Source organism: Eschrichtius robustus, chromosome 8 (assembly GCF_028021215.1).
Source record: "Eschrichtius robustus isolate mEscRob2 chromosome 8, mEscRob2.pri, whole genome shotgun sequence".
NCBI classification, from domain to species: domain Eukaryota; kingdom Metazoa; phylum Chordata; class Mammalia; order Artiodactyla; family Eschrichtiidae; genus Eschrichtius; species Eschrichtius robustus.
In genome coordinates, this window is record NC_090831.1 from 73944023 (window position 1) to 73965114 (window position 21092).

At 34.9% G+C, this 21092-nt stretch overlaps 1 protein-coding gene across 7 annotated transcripts in view; it reads right to left on the reverse strand.

Moving 5' to 3' along the window:
• The window catches only part of AKAP9 (A-kinase anchoring protein 9), a 148999-nt gene that overhangs the window by 67910 nt on the left and 59997 nt on the right, over positions 1-21092 (reverse strand). For 6 of the 7 annotated variants that reach the window (XM_068550692.1, XM_068550693.1, XM_068550690.1 and 3 more), the window contains 7 exons: positions 19633-19747; positions 18975-19173; positions 14354-14450; positions 13005-13097; positions 2766-3119; positions 1260-1484; positions 26-166 (listed from right to left, as the gene is read on the reverse strand). In XM_068550692.1, the coding sequence (XP_068406793.1) occupies positions 26-166; positions 1260-1484; positions 2766-3119; positions 13005-13097; positions 14354-14450; positions 18975-19173; positions 19633-19747 (1224 nt within the window). The remainder of the gene's footprint in view (positions 1-25; positions 167-1259; positions 1485-2765; positions 3120-13004; positions 13098-14353; positions 14451-18974; positions 19174-19632; positions 19748-21092) is intronic. The other variant, XM_068550691.1, reaches the window with a different exon arrangement.

A 21092-nucleotide genomic window follows, 5' to 3' on the forward strand; every position in this document is an offset into this window, starting at 1 on the left:
CTAGGTGGGTCAAAGTCCGTACTACCTGTGTTTGCGTACTGCTGTTGCGCAGCTCACAACACAGCTTCTCTCTTCCAGCTAGAGACAGCTGCTTTAGTGCTTCCAGCTCCTCTAAAAGCACCCTCTCTCTCTCTGAAACCAGGTTTTCATTATCTATTGAGGATCTCTAAATAAGAAAAAAGGTCATGAGAGAATATTGTTTGCGATAGAAGGAAAAAGCAGGAATATTAAGCAGACTTCTTTTAACCCCCTGGAACCAACAGGCCCCGGTTCTACCCTGCTTCATATTCCATGATTAGGGGTTAAAAGCATATATAAAGTTCAATGCAAAATTTGAAACTTAAAAAAAAGCTAATTAGGCCTAAATATTCAGCAATTTTTGCAGCTCAATTAATATTATTTTTATATGCCAGTTTTGCATTGAAAATTCAGACGTTTAAATTCACAAAATGCAATGAAGAAAAGCAAAATTAATTTTTCCAAATGATATGTCTTATGTTCAACTCCTAATTTTCCTATTATTCTATATCTGAAACTATATTTCAAGAGTTCCCTATTTGTTATCTCTTGTTTTAGCTTAACTTTTCAAAATAAATTGAATAAATGTTTTTATAAGAACTTTTACATAAATATTTGCTTTTCTACAATGATTTTGTGAGTATATTATATACAGCAATTGAAAAGAATCCAGCTCCCAAATACCAAGGAATATGTAAATTTAGTCAAGAAAGTGGTAAGAACATTATGTAAATTTGCATTTCTCAAATCAAGAAGAGATGTTTCCCTGGAGAAAGTTCCAGAAACATACTACTTCAGATTTCCATTCATGATTAAAAAGATAGAATAAAAATAGATAAAGGTAAACCTTGGAGATGCTAATTTGGTGGACTCACAAAACTATAAATAAACATGGGAAAACTGAATATCAACTGCATCTCAGCACAAAGAAGTTCCAAAACTGTCAAAGTACTTTTGCCATGTATGGTCAATGGAATGTTTAAAAACAAACAGCCTTGTAACCACTTTTTCAATGCCTAAAAAGGCAGATATGTCAAACAGTAGAGAGATAGTGCACTCCAAGGTTGAGTTAGGTGTCCCGAACAAGATCTTAGGCTGTTGTGCTGATGGAGTCTGTTCCTGATGTTAAATATCTGTATTTATTCAGATCACGGCAATAATTCTGACTTAAAAAAAAAAAAAAGCGATATAAAGAACACTGCTATTTCAATTGGGGAGGAAAAGGACTCTGGGTCCCATACCTGGGCTAATTGTTTATTCAGCCTCTTAATCTCTTCTTGCAGCTGTTCCTGGTCTTCTCGCTGTCTCTCCATCTGCCGCATGTGTGCCTGCCTTAAAAGTTCTGTTGCCTGTTGATGTTCTTGGTACTGTCGTACAAGTTCCTGCCTCATATCTTCTAACTGTTCTTCATTTAACATTAGTTGTCTAGAAGCATCCATACTTGATACCAAAATCTCATCATGGAGCTATAACAGTTAAAAAAAAAAAAAAAAAAAATCAATATTTCAACCATAAAACATTTCGTGGAAATCTGTCAGCACTGATATTTTAAATACAAATGAAAGTAATTCTAATACTAACCCCACAAAGCACCTCATTTTAAAATTCCCATTATTAAACTAAAACATAAATAATTTTAAAAATTTGTCTTAATTATAATTTCAAATCAATGTGAAGTTAGTTTATTATCATTATGCATGTTGTTCTCCAAAAGCAAAGTAGCTATCAGTTATTTCAGACGTAATCTAAATCTAAGGGAGGAGAAGAATTAAGAAAAGACATTCAAGATTCCTTCTACTCTTAATGAATAACTCCATTATTTCTCTTGACATTTTATAAGGAAATAATGTAAATAGAATACTTATATTTTAAAATTAAACTTATAAAAAGAGAAATTTTATCTCTTTAATTTATATTATGCAGTGGTCATCAGAGTACTACAGAGAAATGCTTGATAAGAAACAAACTTCAATAATTTGTATTTGGAAATAAAAGCCTTATATTCCACTTTCTCATACTCATAAGAAGTCCACTCCTTAATGGGTTTCAACAAGTACCTGAATTCCTGAAGAGCTACTACTTAAATCGTTCTGCCTTGAACAGTTGCTGGCAAATTAAAGAGGTTTACATGACTACCTCACAACTTTGCACTTCATAAAGAGTTGACAATTTTAATTGAATATGCCTCTAAAAAGATATAACCTATCATGAACATAAATAAAAAATTTGAATTAAGATAATTTTAAAAGAAGCAGAATTTACTACGTTCTGTTAAAGGCACAAACAGTTGAGGTATAGACACAGGATAGATCCTCCATTAATGAATAAGTAAAGAAAAAGAGTATTAGTATAAATAGAGTAGAATGCTTTAAATTGTCTTCTCAAATGGGTAGCTCTTTCCTTGTGATATTATCCTATTAAATTAAGCAAACCTTTTAATCATACATATTGCCAAACTGTAGTATAACTGATCTTGAATTGACTGAAACAAAACTAATGTTAGGTATAACTTACAATGAGGTTGTGCCATGCATAATGTGTATAGGACAAACAGGAATACTGTGAATCTGCCTAGTTTTATTTAATAATAGTATTAAGTCATTTATTCTTATACCTTAAAGATCACAAGTTGAGACCGAATTGAATACTTATCTTCTCCATTAAGCAATACTACTGTTAATATTTTTATAGTGAGGAAAGTAACACTTTTTTTTTATAAGTTTTTATACTGAAGGAAGCATACTTACAGATTCTCTGACCATAAATGTTTTATCCTTGGAGAACATTTCTTCCGAAATAGTCAGCTCACGGTCCTCTGATTCTAGTATATCATCCAGATTACCCTTATTCGATAACGGAACTTCCTTTCCGTCTTCTCCTAACTCTTTACTAAGTGGTTTAAACTCTTCTTTAAATTTCTGGTCTCTTGCCTCCAAAGTCTGACGACCAACCTGACCTTGTGAAGATTTCATTTCGTTTAAATAATGTTCTTCCTGACAGAGAGCAGAGGCTTGTTTTGGAGATGGAGCATCTTCGTTTTCCCCAGATATTCTAGACAGTTCAGTCTGCTGAGCAAACGCTATACTCATTGACACAATGACCTAAAGAAAGGAAGCAAACAAAAAACGATTAGATCTATAAATACTACCAGGAACTGAAAAAGCAAGTTACCGCTCAAAATTACACGAACTAGTAAAAAGATGGCCTCATGCTTTTAAACTAAAAAAAAATCCTAGGATAAAGTGATAAGGAGATAAAGATTCTCTATTTTACAATGAATCTACTGTCAAAGTATGTTACTGCCTGCCTTTTAAAAATCAATAATTGTAAAAAATTTTTTCTTACCGTAACAGCAATAAATGTTTGGTATAGAAATTTAAATACCTTTAAGTCAAGAAATACATTTCTATATAATTTTAAATGGGTTTAAAGTTTCATATTATACAGATGTACTATAAATTTAATCAGTTCTCTATGTTGACATTCAGACTGAGTCCATTCTTAACACTAAACACCACTGTTATGAAATCTTTTAAACCATATCATTGCGCATATTCTTTCCGATTTTCTTGCAGTAAATCCCCACAAGTACAGCATGAGTGGAACAGGGAAGAGCCAATTTTGACTCCACCTTTCAACCTGTTTCTTCTACTTTAACCTTTGCTTTTTGTTGCTTTTGTTATTATAATCATACATAATGGCCTGCCTCAGGGAACCCTGCCCCTCTGCCTGAATGTGAAACTGAAGTGCCTTTGTTCAGCTCACAGGGAGACAATCTGGCCCTGCCCACCTGTGAATGGCTGCAGAAAAGAAGAAATTAACACATCTCTTCCCTGAGGCTGGCCATTCCAGGAAATATCTGTAAGACTTAGGGCCTTTTTACTTTACTTCCCCACCTCTTCCCACTCTCTGTTCTTAAAAGAAACTGGCATCCAAACCCCAATAAGATGGTTTTTTGGAGACATTAGTCTGCCATCTTCTCGGTCTGCCGGCTTTCCGAATAAAGTTGTATTTCTTGCCTCAACACTTCGTCTCCCGATTTACTGGCCTGTTGTGCAGTGAGCAGAGCGAGCTTGGCCTCAGTAATACTAGGTTTCTGTGATTAGTGAAACCTAGCGAGGCCCTGCGCGGCTCCCAGGCACGGAGACCTTTTTTTGTCCCCCATTTCTTGTAGGCAAGACTCTAGCCTCCATGACCTTCCCTGAGTTCCAAAGGGCAGATTCCCACAGTTGCTCATCAAGGGAGGAGCAGCCAAGAAACCACCTGAGGCGAGATTAAAGGGACCAGAGAAGGTCATCAAGATTAGGAGACCAACCACCTGAGACGCGATTAAGGGAGGGCAAGCCCTGGGTACACCCTGATCTTGTCAGAAACCCCACCCTTAAACTACTGCTTTAAAACTCCTCATCAAACCCTCCCGGGGTGGGACACAGTTTTCGAGGGCAGGAGCCAGCTGTGTTCCCCTTTGCCTGGCAATGCAATAAAGCTATCATTTTCTATCAATACTTCATCCCAAACTCTGTCTCCGAGATTTGATTCGGCACCAGGGTACAGAGAAGCTGAGCTTTTGGCATCACTGGTAAGGATGATGATACAATTCAATCTAATCTATTTTACTATCCACTTCAACTGTGATCCTGAATTCCTGCTTATTTTAGTTCCATCTACCACAGGTACTTAGAAGTTCTGACTAGCAGCCTTGGCTCTGACAAGTCTAAGCCTCTGAGAACCAACTGTATGGATAACTTTATTTTGAGCCCCATCTCCACATATAATTTGCAGTGGGGGAAGCCTGATTGCCATAGTCTAAGATATAAGATACAGCATGCCTGGGATTTGAAACTTTTGTGCCTATTGACCTTCAACCTTTTCTGTTTTGCCTGTTGGTCCTGGCCATATAACTGAACTATCACTTTATAATGTCCTGTCTTTTCTTTTTTTTTTTAAATTGGGGTATAGTTGCTTTACAATGTTGTGTTAGTTTCTGCTGTACAGCAAAGTGAATCAGCTATATGTATACATATATCCCCTCTTTGTTGGATTTCCTTCCCATTTAGGTCACCACAGAGCACTGAATAGAGTTCCCTGTGCTATAAAGCAGGGTCTCACTAGTTATCTATTTTATACATAGTAGTGTATATATGTCAATCCCAATCTCCCAATCCATCCCACCCCGCCTTACCCTCCTTGGTGTCCGTATGTTTGTTCTCTACGTCTGTGCCTCTATTTCTGCTTTGCAAATAGGTTCATCTGTACCATTTTTCTAGATTCCACATATACGTTAATGTCCTGTCTTGAACCTGATTTGCATATCTGGGGTCCTGATTCCCACCTGGTTCCTGCTAGCCTCCTTCCTCCCAGTTGCTATGTCTTCTAGCAGCTGAATGGAGTCCTACTTCAGTAGAATAATGCTGATGATGACGGACAAGTACAACAAGAATAAAAGCAGCAACAATCATTTATCAAGCCCTTGTATTATTTCATTTAAATCCTACAATAAGCAGCTACATAGCACAGGGAGATCAGCTCCATGCTTTGTGACCACCTAGAGGGGTGCGATAGGGAAGGTGGGAGGGAGACGCAAGAGGGAAGGAATATGGGGATATATGCATACATATAGCTGATTCACTTTGCTATACAGCAGAGACTAACACAACACTGTAAAGCAATTATACTCCAATAAAAATGTTAAAAAAATTTTTAAAAATAAAAATGAAAATAAAAATCCTACAAGGTAGGTACATTACCCCAATTTAATCAGATGAGGAAACTAACAGAAAGATTAAGTAGATTAAGAGATTGAGTGATCTACTTGTCTCTTTGACCCCCAAAACAAAGAGCAAATAAATGGTGAAAGGGGGGTTGAAATTTTGCGGTCTTACCTAGGCCCACCTTCTAAAATGTAACATTACACTATTACTTCCACATCAGAACAAATCCGCCTGGAAGATTTGTTACAATTGAATTAGGAAGAATAATTATAACAGGAGTCAGTGCTGAGACAACTGAAGCACAGCAAGATTAAGAGCCATATCAATGGTAACATATGTAACAAATGTTAGAGATTTGAATCAAACTGTGTCTAATTATAGAGCTCAAGCACCTTAAACACTATATATATATTATACTGTTTCTGCCCAGACAATCCACTACTACATCTCACCTACTAAATTGGGCTTCCTGGATGCCTGTGCCAGCTTACCCAGAACCAGGGTTTGGTGGTAATGTTCTGGACACTGTCATCTGGAAAATATGCCCATTACAGCAAAATATCAAAGACAGAGATGAAAGAATTAGTGAACTAGGCAATACAGCTTAGCAAAACATACCTTCAATCTTATCTAACTAGTGGTCAAGGCCTTAAAACTGGCCTCTATTTTAATCTCTTGTCTTGAACCTGATCTGCCTATCTCTCAATACTAAGAATGCAACATGGAAAGACAAAAAGATTAAAAATATGAAAGAGAAGCAAAGAGATATGAAGAACAGTGAGAATATTCAACCAACATCTAATCAAGAGTTCCAGGAGGACACACTAGAGAACAACGGAAAGAAAATATTTCATGAGATAATGACTGAGAATACAGAATACACCACTCCTAAGATTCAAGAAGGCCAATGAATCATAGAAGAACAAATAAAGAGAACACCAAAACCAAAAAGAAGACCTTAAAGTTTCCAGAAAAAAAATGTATTCCCTATGAGGGAACAACAGTTAAAACGACAAGCACTTTCTCAGCATAAACAAGAAAAGTCAGAAAACAATGGAATGTTATCTTTACAGTTTTGACATAAAAATAACGGTCAACCCAGATTCAAATGGTGAACAAAACCATCTTTCATAAATGAAAAAAAAAAAATAAAGATATAAAATGAAGACAAAAACAGAGTTTACTCTGAATAGACCATCAATAAAAGAACTTCTAAACGATGTCCCTTAAAAAGCAGAAAAATGATCCTAGAAGTTAAGGCCTAAGAAAGGATAAGAACATTAAAAAATTTTTTGTAAATATGTGGATAAATCTAAACCCTGATAGGTATAAAGCAATAATAACTGCATCTAAATTGTGGAATAAAAAAACACTAGATAGAGATTTGTAATTCCAGTCAGCATAAAGTAAGCTCACTATGGCCTCTCTCCCACCGACTGCAACTGAAAACTCTGAACAAAATACAAAAGCAAACTACCTGAGAATTCTGAAAAGTAAACAAAAGCAGGGAAATAGCAGAGGGAGTCAAAACTTGGAGAAGAAGAAAAAAAAAAACTTGGAGAAGAAATCTGTATAGAGAGGGTGACACAGAACTTGTGGTCTGACCCTAACTGGGTTGTCTTAGTTTAAAAAAAAAAATTCACAATCTCCACAGGATTATAAGACCTAGAGTCTACAGAACCAAATATTCAAAATGTTCAACATACAATTCAGAATTAGATGACATATACTTTGTTGTATATCAAAATTGTTGCCAGGAGATACACTCTAAAAAAACCAAACAAACGCTAAAGGACGTTTTTCAGGCTGAAGGGAAATAACACCAAAGGGAAACAAAGTGTGAAAAACAGCAGACTACAACATTCTTTTCAAGTATGCATGGAGTATTCAACCAGATAGAACATATTTGGGGCAACAAATTTAAATGAAATGAAATCATACAAGATATGCCCAACCATGAAGAAATTAAAAAATATTATATTAATCAAATCAATCGATAGGAAGATATCTGAAAATCCCAAAGATATGGATATGAAACAACGTATTTCTAAATAACCTATGAATCAAAAAGGAGGTCAAAAGAGAAAGAAAAGATTTGGATTGAATGAAAATTTGTGGAATGCAGCTTAAAGAAAAACTTAAAGGGAAACTTATAGCATTAAATGCATATATTGGAAAAGAAGAAAGGTCTTTTAGGAAACTAGAAAAAGAGCAAATTAAACCCAAAGCAAACAGAAACAAGCAAAAAATAAAGAACCACCACCAATGAAAATAAAACAAAAACCATTTAAAAAACCCCAAAAGCTGGATCCTTGGAAATATCAATATAATCAATAAACTTCTAGCTACACGGACAAGGAAAAAAGTGAGAAAGTACAGATAACATTCAGATCCCATAGCCATTAAATGATAAAGGGATACTATAAACAGCTCTACCAACAGTAAATTCAACAGCTTAGATGAAATGGACCAATTCCTCGAGTGACACAAACTACCAAAGCTCACTCTAAAATAAATACATCACCTGAAAATAACAAAATCTATTAAAGAAACTGAATTCAGTTAAAAAAAAAAAAAAAAAAAACTTCCAACAAGGTAAACTCTAGGCCCAGTAAGATTCATTATCTAATTCTACAAAATATTTAAGTCTGAAATAATACCAGTACAACATAAATTCTTCCTGAAAATAGAAGAAGAGGGAATATATTTCAGCATTTTATAAGACCAGCATTATCCTAATATCAAAACCAAAGACATTATAAGAAAATAAAGCTAGGGATAACATTCCTCATGAAAACAGAATACAAATATTTTTTTTTTCTTGGCCACACCATGTAGCTTGTGGGATCCTAGTTCCCCACCAGGGACTGAACCTGGGAATTCCCCAGACAAACAGTCTTGGCAAAGTATTATTAAATATTGTAGAACCCAACAATATAAAATGGAGGAGACTGGCTCCAAAGGGACATGAAAACACTTTGGAGGTGATGGAAATGTTTTAAATCTTGATTGTGGTGTTGGTTTCATACATGCAAACATTCGTTAAAATTCACTAAATTTTGCACTTATAATTAGGGAATGTAAATTTCATGTAAATTACACCTCTATAAGGATGATTACAAGCAAACAACAAAAAACCTGACCATATGTTAAGTCACAAAACAAACTTTTGAAATTCTGAAAAACTGGTATCATAAAGATCACTTTCTTTTGTATATTTAGATTAGAAATGGATAACAAATAATGAAAAGAACTGTGTGGTTTGAAACAAACAAACAAAAAAACAGACTCAACTACCTTGTAATTCTCTCCTTTCTATTCACCACCATACCATCTAACCAAATTTCACCTGTGTTTACAATTAACTCTGCCTACTCTGTGCCTGTGTAGCTGAACTTAATTGAGGAGAAAAATAAAAAACCAAGCTGACTGGTCTCATTTTAAATTCACAACCACTACCCTTGAAATGAGCCATTAGTGATACTGGGTGATTCTACTCAATTTCCCTGTCTTTTCCATTTCTTATTCCTCCTCTTAGCCCTTTGTTTTCTTGTTTTCTCCTTAAAGCTCCAACATCTTCTCTTCCTTTCTCATTCTCAGGTGCCGACTTTGCTTTTTATTTTACTGAGAAAACAGAAGCAATCAGAAAAGAACTTCCACAGTCTCCAAATACTGCATCTGAAAACATACCTGAATCATGAGTCAAATATTCTTACCTTCCTTCCTGTTTTAATGGATTAAACTACCATGCTCCTATCTAATGGCAGCTTTTCAGGGGATTGCATCTCTTCTCATCTACTCAAGGACATTGCTCCAGCAACTGTTCCTCTCTCTCTCTCTCTTTAATCAGCTATCTTTTTCCCTTTCTCCTCAATCACTTCTATTAGCATAGAAATACGATGTGATATCCTTCATCTTAAACAAAAACAAACCAGCAACAACAAAAATCCACTACTTGACTCCCTACATCACCCTTTAGCTACCACTGTACTTCTCTCCTCCTCTTTCAAGTAAGACAAAATAATTCCTCATTCTTCTTCTTCACTCTCTCTCAAATCCAATGTAATCAGTTTGTCTTTACCATCCCATCAAATGTGTTCTTGTGAAAGCCACAAATGATTTCACATCGGAAAATCCAATGATTTATTTGCACTTCTAATCTTTCTTGACTTACCAGAAACATCTGACACAGTTTAGTACATTCTCTTCTTGATACACTTTTATTATTGGCTTCTGTGATGCAATCTTTTGTCCTTTCCATATTTAATTTACCACTCTTTCTTCACCTCCTTTGTTCTTCCTCATTTCTCTGACCTCTAAACATCGGTACTGGGCTTCCCTGGTGGCACAGTGGTTAAGAATCCGCCTGCCAATGCAGGGGACACAGGTTCGAGCCCTGGTCCGGGAAGATCCCACATGCCGTGAAGCAACTAAGCTCGTGCACCGTAACTACTGAGCCTGTGCTCTAGAGCCCATGCTCTGCAATAAGAGAAGCCACCGCAACAAGAAGCCCGCGCACTGCAACAAAGAGTAGCCCCCACTCACTGCAACTGGAGAAAGCCCGTGCACAGCAATGAAGACCCAATGCAGCCAAAAATAAATAAATAAATTAAAAAAAAAAAGAAAAGCAAAGCATTAAACATTGGCATTCTCTAGGCTCAGTTCCCAGGCCCCTGCTCTATTTACACTCACTATATTAATATTTTTCAATATTTTTCACTGCAACCATGGTAAACATACACATACAACAACAATAAAAAAAATTTTATATTGTGACCCAAAGCATACATAGGTACTTGTGTGTATATGTTTTATATAATTGAACTTTTCCATTAATATTAAAATCCTGGTCCCAAACCAATAAATTGATTTCATGACTTAAAAAGAAATTATATCTCACAGCTTGAAAAACACTAGATACTAACTAGATACTAACTACTGTATTTACATGTCTAGTTTTATCTTAGTTCCTGAACTCTAGATTTATATATCCAATCACTTCCTTAATACTTATATTTACACATTTAATAAGTGTTTTGCATTTAACGGGAAAGCTGAATCCTTAAGTCACCCACTCCTCTCCAAAAACTACTCCTTTGCGTTCCTTTTCATCCTACATCCAACACGTAAGTAAACAGTAACTCCATTCTTCCATTTGCTTAGGTCAAATTACCTGTAGTATTATCTTCCCTTGAAGGGCAAATCCTTGCCCTTCTTTCCCTGTATTTCTTCTTCTTGTATCTAGTTACATCTGCTGAGGAGATAAATCTGTACCAGGACTTCACAATATTTCTCCAAATGGAACCCATGAATACAGAGGTGGCAGGACTGAATCAAACCATCCTCCAACTCGGCAAAGCTGGCAGTTGGGCAGGTGACCTTCACACTCTTGCCAGTTCTCCCTGGACACCTCTTGAAGACATCCACTGGAGAACTGTGGACTTTTTCTTTTGCACCCCACTTTCTTAAAAGGTGCTCAATCTGTTATCTTAACAATTCACTCTCTCACTTCCATCTGGATTCTCCCCTAATGTCACTTCAGAAGTGAGGCCTTCTGTGATTACCCTATATAAAATAACACCATCTCACTCCCCATGGAATTTCCTGGTCCTATTACCCTGGTTCATTTTTTTCTTCATAGTATTTACTACCATCTGTATATTGTCTATTTGCACCAACTAGAATGTAAGGTCTATAGGAGTAATGATTTCATCTCTTTTTCCTCTGTTATACTCTAGCATTCAGAATACTGCCTGGCAGTGAAACGTTAATGAATGTCTATTTTTTCAGTAGTACATATCCAAATCACAGGCTGAATCTAATGTTATCTATGTTGGGAATCACTACCTCTACTGGCTTCTTCATATACCCTGTGCTTTGAAAACAATGTTTCTGTCTTTTTCTATATCGTATGTGAGGGTTATAGGGTAGAGCATAATCCCATCTGTACTAATATAAACCATCTATACTATTCCAGGATCAAGCTGGGCCATCAAATGTCTCTTGGATCACAGTACCTTGGCTGCCTTTGGAACAGTTTTCACTGACCTGTACTTTGGTAATCTGCTATCAGCTTGGATAAATGATGCTTCACAAAACACATTTATATCATCACCATTATCATAGTAGTAAGACTACTTTGAAAATGTCACTTATGAGTCTTTACTATCTTCTAGGTGCCTTATATGTATTAGTTCATTGAATCTTCACAAGAATTACTATTATTTCTATTATTCTCCTCTGTTAACATAGAGGGAGCTGAGATTGAAAACTTAAGTAACTTTCCTAAGATCACAAATCTAGTAAAGCAGAAGAACAAGAATTTAAAGCATGGTAAATCTTATAGCAAACCTCATGTTCTTAACTACACTATGATGCTCTGCTATAAACATTTCACTTGAGAAATTTATGTAAAAGGTAAGTACAAAAGAAAACCTGCAAGTCTCTAAAAGAACTAGATAGTGAGAGCTATATAAAAGTGATGGTGCCTCACTTTTTACTGTGAACTAAATATTCAATTCAGATATAGAAGTGAGTAGATCTTTATGGCCCACATACTTCCTTGAGTCTTGACCTCCTCATCTAATTTATGTTTAACCTAATTCCTTATGCATTTCCTGTAAATTCTGTCACTCCTTCCACTTTAAAATGCACATACTCCACTACGATTGTTACATTGGAACAGTTTAAATATTATAAAAAACAAGCAGACAAACTCAGAATTCAACTGTTCCAAAATAAGAACCCAATTAGGTATAAGTATTTTAAAAGAGAATACAGAGACAAAAGAAATGGAATCATAATGGTATACTAGGTGATATGCTTGGTGTTCAGGAGATTACAAGAATAGCTCTGGGCATAGCAGCCAAGAGCATCTACAGTCATTAACATCACAATAACTTCTCTGGGAGGAGGTAGGCAAAGGTAATACATAAAAGACCAAGCACTTTTCTCATTTCCTACCATATCCCCCACCTTTAAGGAAGGCCGAACTCCTTCCTATGGTACTACTCACAAGGTAACAAATTTATAACTCTGAAAAGTTTCTAATTGCTATTCTACATCAAGAGAAGAAAGCGTTTCTTAAAGAAAAATTCACAGAACATTCCACTCAAAGGCAATTGTGGTTAATACCAGTATCTGATAACTTAAATGAGCTATGTATAAAATTTACAACAAAGAATAAAGTGCATTACCACCAATAAAACATATGTTTTTTGAAGGCTAAAGGGGAATACAGACCACAGTAGCCTTCCAAATAAACTATAAACTTACCTTAGCTACTTCTTCTTCTAATCGTTCTTGGTACTGTTTTTCCAGCAACTTAACCATATTTGTTTCCTGTTTCACTCCAACTTCACCAGAAAACTAAATTAAAAAGCAAAGTATGACATATTTATTTACACTAATTATACACCACTTATTTTTAAACTTCTACTCTCAAATATCTTCAAAAGATTACTATTTTTTAGAAAGCTTCTGAAAAATTTTAATAAATAAATTTCTGCTCCCTTAATTAAAAACAATAATTCTAGTGAATAATTCTAGTGTACAATTCTACTAAATAATTGTACTTACTATTGTGAACTTAACAAAGAGGCAAAGTGAGAAATATATTTACAATTACTAACACACAGTTCTAGAGTGGGGAAAAGATACTTCTTAAATATAATTAATAAGATGTGCATGTATTTAATTTTAAGTAATGTTAACAGTGGCTATCTTTGCTGACATTATAAACAAATTTCTTTTCTTCTTGGTACTTATTAATAGTATCCAGTTTTCTACAAATACAAATTACTTTTATAAACAGAAAAAAAAAGAATGGTTATTTAAATGTAAACATGTTCTTGGCAAGAAAGTACTTCTTTATTTACCAATTATCTGAATGTCATCCAAACAGATATTCCATGTGGGATGAATGTGGAAGAATTGAGAATGTGGCCAATGTCTCTCTTCTATATCCAGAATGAGAGAGGGCAATGATCTTTTTCTGTAGGACTTAAGAACTAAAAATTTACTGAGTGAAGATCAGGGTTTTACAGTTATGTTTGAGAAAAGTGGCCACAAATTGGGAATATATACAGTGCTGAGGAGAGGCAAAAGGTGGTTTAGCTAAATGAGATATACTGTAAAAGATGAGGGGCTTTTCTATAGCATATGGCCTGTGCTGAAAAAAGCCTCATTCAATGTCCCAGCCCTAGCATACTGAATTTTGGGAATTCCTAAATACTGTTCTAGAGACAGCCTAGTTCAACTCCCCATGGTAGGAAGGAAAGCTGTTTCTCTTTTCTGAAACTAATTTGTTATAAAGTTCAGGGCACTGAAACTAATTTGTAATACACCCTATGTCATATAAAACAAGACAAAGTTTAAACTAGAACATATTTAGGGGGAAAAAACACCTCTTAATTTCAACTTTCTTGTGTTTTTCCTATGCTATGAAAGTACATCAAATTTCTTCACTTACATATTCTTCTGGGTCTTTTATATAAGGTATTATCCTCATACTTACTATACTTAATTCTTAGCAACTATTTACTGGATGATTATTAAACCACAGACATAAAAATGACAGTAACAAAAATAAAATCAGTGTACATAACAGTTTAAAAATATAATACCTCTGTTGCACCATCAATGTTCTGTTTTATACAACTTCCAGGGTATACTGTTTTCTGTACATCAGATTCAGTAATTACCATTGAATCAATGGAAAAGCTAAAAATAAATAAAAGGATGAAAGAATTAGTGTTGTGTGTAAATTTTACTGTTAGTCCAAATTTACAGCATGCATAAAATGTGTATTGGGGCAATGGAAACAAGAATGACAGGTCAAGAGTTACAGGTATTGTAACTTAAGTCATATTTTTGACTGATTAAAAATAAAGCAGCAGAATTAAATGACGGAATATTTTAACAGATTACCCCTGAATTTTATGCCATTGTATAAAGTCTACTACAAAAGCATGACATGGAGCTGTTTGTAAGTATTAACATTTTTTAAAAGTTACCTATGCTATTATTGAGTAAAAAAGTTTATAAAATCTCATTTTTATTAAAAATTTACACACACACACACACACACAGAAAAAAGTCTGAAAGAATACACATCAAAAGTATCACTGATGGGCTTCCCTGGTGGTGCAGTGGTTAAGAATCCGCCTGCCAATGCAGGGGACACGGGTTCAATCCCTGGTCCAGGAGGATCCCACATGCTGCGGAGCAGCTATGCCCATGCGCCACAACTACTGAGCCTGCACTCTAGAGCCAGCAAGCCACAACTACTGAGCCCACATGTCAAAACTACTGAAGCCCACGTGCCTAGAGCCCATGCTCCGCAACAAGAGAAGCCACCGCAATGAGGAGCCCGTGCACCACAACAAAGAGTAGCCCCCGCTTGCTGCAACTAGAGAAAGCCTGCACGCTGCAACGAAGAAGCAACACAGCCAAATAAATAAATAAATAAATAAATAAGACCTTCATTAAAAAAAAAAAGTAACACTGATTACCTCTAGTGGAATAGGTGGGCAGTGACAATGAGAAAGATTCTTAATTTACACATAACCACTTCTGGAATTTTTTGTTTTTAATCTATTTATGTATCTTTTGGTATTCATGTCCTTATTCTAGATTGTACTGTATTTAGTCATTTCCAAATGTTCACTCTTACAAGTAAAGCTATGGTGTAAATCCTCATAAATATATCTTTGCACACATCTGTAGATGTTTCTACATAAAAAAATCCTATAATTGTTAACATTTAAAATTTTAATATAATGCCATCTTTGAAAAACTTACATTAATTTAACTCCATAACAGTACCATTTAAGTATTTTCTCAAAACTTCAACAACACAGAGTCATAACAGTCTTAAAACTTTCTTAGAACATGTATGTCTTTATTTTTGAGATTACACATTCTTTCAAATGCTACTGGTCGTGAAAGTTTCTTCTGTTGTGACTTGCCTATACATCTTCTATATTCATGTTACATGATCGTAAAAACTCATTTTTCTTGTCTTTATTCTCTGCCCTTTCCTGGTTCTTCTTTCTTATCATTTTGTCTGTTTCCTCATAGTTTCTTGCATACACTATTATGATCCTTTTGTTTCATGTCTTCTTATTTTCATAGCCCATGGAAAATCCTCCTGATTATTTATCCAGCTATAAAGACCCAAACTTCAAAAAAAAAAAAAAATGCTGCTTAGTCCACAAGGACTTCAGTTCTGTAATTTTATAGCATTTGAAAGTGTTTATCCCAAATTCAAAAAAATAGTCTGGCTAAAACCAAATTCACTGTTCCCATCTTACAAATTAAGGTCCTACCCTCCACCTGTCTGATTTCTCTGTTTATATTAATACATCATAAACCTCCATATTCTCTAGCTCAAACAACACAGGTCATCTTTCGTCTGCTTTGCTCCCAAGATTCCTTCTATTTCAATGTCTCATAGTCAACCCTTCATTTCCATTCCCTCTGGAGCCACTCCAAAAAACATCACTGCAGAAATGTGAAGTGATGGGCACTGAAAAATGCCACAAAGACATGGGTTTATGTTCCAGCGCTTTGGCTGTATCGTCATGTTATATTCCTCAATCATTACTTTAAAAAAATTACTGTTTTGTGAATAAGTATTATTTTAATGATTGGATTGAAGTCCCCTGAGGTAAAGGACCACTTTATACACATCTAAAGTTTCCTCCATGACACCTAGCCAAGTCTCTTCCCAGTCATGGTTTCTTTTAATCCTCACGATCTCAAGGAAGTTTTTATTCCTTAATATTACTTAGACATGTTTATATATCAGCCCAAGACCACATAGCCAGTCAAAGGTCAAATCAGGAGTCAAATGTAGGTCTGTCTGACACTAAAGCTCATGGTTGTTCCAATTCCATACTATATCGCCAAGAGGTTTCTAGTATGACATCACCAAATATTTGTTAAATGAATGACAATTATTTTTCTTAAACTAGTTCAAGTCTATCTTAGGAGAACAGTATATTCTTTATTCAAAAAGTGCTATAGTTGTGTCCAAATATGTGATGACATTTAACAAGAAATAGCTATAAATACATGTTCATAGGAGTGAACATGGCAGTCAATAAGACTCATTTTTGCGGGGTGGGAGAAAACTAATGGTTTTAGTTGAAAGGTATTGTTAATACATTTCCAGTGATTATTAGAGAAACTCTAAAAAAGCATGATGAGCTGGCAAAAGCCCAAGTGCAAGAACAGCAAAGTAGGTCTACACTTCCAGAAAACTTTGGAGAGAAAACATGCTTTGGAGAGAAAACATCACTTTTCTTCATGCTTTGGAGAGAAAACATCACTAATTAAAGGAAGGAACTTGAAATACTGTAAGTGGTTATTAGAGAGTTCTTGCTATATACCTATTTTCTTTCTTATCAAAAAACCTAAAGTAATAGTTTCCAAATATCAATCTATGGACTGCCTGCATCAGAATTATTTTGTTACAAATACAAATGACCAGAATCCATCTCAAAACTACTGAATCTAACTCTTCAAATGTAAAATCCAGTAACTGTAATTTCAATAATAACAATGAAAAAATAATAATTTCAAACACTAATAATTTCAAAAACCTCCAATGTTTTTAATGAAGGGTAAAGTTTGGGAACCACTGACCTCAAATTAAATGGAAGCTTTATAAGGCTGTGCTAATGCTGGATAAACAATTCCAAAGCCTACATACAGACCCTGAATAAAAGATGGAGAAACAGAATGCTTCCGAAGAAGTGTGGAAATTCAATATTTTGTCTCCAAAAAAAACCAAACCAAAACAAAAAAACGCCCTTGTCTTTAGGTTCCAATAACAAGTGCCTATAGAGACATCAGTCTTAGAGCAGCAGAGCCAGTCAAAGTTAGGTTAAATCTCTGAGAACTTTATAGAGCTAGTTAAATACTACAGCACACTTCCCTACTAAATTATAAACTGTTCATTCATTTAACAAGTATTTACTGAGCACCTACTATGCACAGGGAATTATTATAGGGTTTGGGATACAGTGAATAAATAAACAAAAATCCCCTTACAAAGCTTGAACTCCTTCACAGGGGACAGATAACAAAAACAAATAAATAAACCTCCCCTCCAAATATAATATAGACTTGTTTTTATTTTATATAAATACATAGTTTTATATATATAAAACAGTTAATATAGAAAAATGAAGCAGGAAATTCATATACAGAGTTATAAGGGATGATTTTAATTTCAATAGGGTGATCAGGATAGGCCTCATGAGAACATGACATTTGAGTAAAGACCCAAAGGAGGTGAGTGTGTTGGGCATAGAAATACCTAGAGAAATATCATTCCAGGTAGAGGAACAGCAATGAGAGAGAAATTCATAAGGCAGGAGCATACTGATGGTTTGAGTATCTCGAGATTATATGGCTTTACAATAGTAAGTGACAAGCAAGTCTGCAGGAGATAAATTCAGAGATAACAGGGATCCATTATATACGTCCTAGTAAGGCACAGTAAGGACAGATGAGCACTAGAATAGCATGATTTGTCTTAAATTTTAAAAGCAAAGTTTTAGAACTGTGTTGAGAACAAACTTTAGGGAAGAGTTAGAGTAGAAGCAAGGAGATCTATTGTTGCAGTAATCCAAGTGAGACATGATGATGGCAGGGACCAGGGGATGAGAAGTGGTACAGTTTAGATTTATTTTGGAAGTAGAGATAACAGGATTTCTTGATAGACTGGAAGTGAGGTTTGAAAGTGGAGTCACCAGAGATGGAGTTAGATGGCTGCAAAGGAGCAAATTTTGAGGGGAAGATCCAGTTGTATTTTGGACATGGTGAATCTGAACATTAGACAACCAAGTGGAGAAAGTCCAGTATGACTGGAATGATCATATCTTATATTCTTTGTGTATTCCCCATATCAAAGTAGCAAAGACTGGGCACACAATAAACAACAAGTAACATGCACACGGCCTGATTTAACTTAAGCATATTCATAACAACAAGCATCTTTATAAAATAAAGGTGTAAGTAAAATTCCTATTATAAAATGTATTTGGTTTACATTAACATTTACTTCACACATTTCAGAGATGAAGAATTATCTCCTGTTCTTATTTCTTGGCAATGCTATAGCCCATCTCTTTCAAGCAAATTTTGCTTAATTTACACTTTTTTCTTAAAACAACCATACTATGATTGTTACTAAGCTACAAATATTAGTGAATGAAATTATAAGTAGATGGATACCTTGGCTGAACTGTAAACTCATTAACAGCTTGTAGCCTTTCCTGCAAAGAATGAATCTCTGCCCCATAGTTTTCTTCAGCTTCTTTCAGTTGCTGCTGCAAAGAGGATACGAGGTTTTCTAATTCTTGAACTTGTCCTTCAAGTTGTTTAATTTTTTCGGTATCTTGCAGAGCAGATAACTTGCTTTTATGACAAACATCTGAGTTACATGAACGGAAGAAAATGCACGTTTCAATACAAATTTCTTAGTGAAATACCACAATCACTGTTTTGAATGTGCAGAGAATATTAATTCTTCTTTGAAAAATGTTTTTTAGTAGTAATAACTCAGGTATCAATTTAAACTCATTTAGACTGAGTACAAGAAAACATGAATAGTATAATTCAAGATCATTTCTTCTATCTTCATGGCCGCAGTACCCCTAAAACTGCCAATTTTATGTCTTTAAATTGAAGATAATTTATAACCAGAGAATGTAAGAAGTGGGAAGACATGAGTAGTCTAAATCTTTCATTTTAAGGATGAGAAAACTGAGACCAAAGAGGGTTACAGTGAAATGCACAACGCACTAAGTTGTCTCAAATTTTAAAGTAAAAAATCAAATTACTGAGCATTTGGTATAAAAACACCACACTATGGTATATAATCAAAATTTACCAGTGTCTTGAAAATTTGTCATCTGAGGATGGGTTGATAAAAAGTCTGTTTCCTCTTTTGGTAGGTTTTCTTCTGCAAATTCAAGTTTCACATCACCTGTCTGCTGTCCTTGAATCTATTGAAAATAACAGAAGAAAAGCAGTGACATAAATATATGACCCAGGATTGTGAAAACTATATAAAAGCAACTTTACCTTTAAAATGTTTTTTCCAAAATCACCTAAAATTGTGACATTCTAATACAAATACTTTCCCTTCCAAGTTATTCCACGCTCTCTTTTGACACAGTGACTCACATCCCATTCCCTTCACAGCACTGATATTATATTAGTAAACATAATGTTCTTTCATAACCAGAAGGAATTTCATTTTACTATAAAAATAGAAGCTGCACAGAATTTTGGTATAAAGTTCATAATAACATTTAAAGTATGACTTGATCTCTGAAATTTCAACTCATACACAGTAAATTTTATATTATCAATACTTAATAACATACCTGCTATTAATCTCTGGATATAACCTACATACAACCAGGTAGCTGACAAATGTATGCTGTTCTTTATACAAAAGGAAGGAAAAGAGCAAAACCAGATAAACCTCAGCTTATTTCCTTAACTATTAAAACTAGGCAGCAATATGTCAGATGTGTGTGTATTAATTTAGTCATTCCTCAAATATTTAATAATCAGTCTACTATGTGGCCAGTATTGTGACAAGGGAGAGTAAGAATATAAAAAGAGTAAAAAAAAAAAAAAAAAAAAAGGTATATCTGCCCTCACAGAATTCATCAACTAATTGGGGAAGTAAAATCAAACAATTAGAGAAGCATTAAATTATAATGTTTGACTAAAGGGCAATAACAGAAGAAAGACTGATGTGGGTCTAAGTAATTATGGAGGAAGTCAAATTTGATTTGGGCCTCCATCATTTCGGGCAATGATTAGGAAAGTTTACATGGAAGAAAGAATAAGAGCATTTGTGAAAGAATGACCTGCTATAAGTAGTGAAGACAATGATCTTGAGGGACGGGGGAAATTGCACTAGATAAATAAGACAGGTATAAAGAGCATCGTAAAAGCAAGGGATGAGTTTGGACTTGCTACACTAGATGAACAAAGGATACTGTAGAAGGAGGTGAGCAACAGGATAAAAGCTATTTCCCATGAAGGCTATTTCAGTTGGTACTACTCTTATCATGTCCTCTACCCCACTCCTACCCGCTGTGTACATTTCAACCAAGGATCTTGCCTCCTACTTCCTAGAAAAAATAAAGCCCATCAGGTAAATACTTCAGTTTACAGCTCAACCTTTCTATATTGTCACTTAATTCATTCAGCAAACATACAGTAAGCCTTTACCGTGTGCTAAACAAAGCACTGTGCTAAGAAGAGGAAATGAAAATAAAGAGAAGACTTCCTGATTCTGAAGGGTTTAGTGGGGTTTAGTCTAGTGGAAGA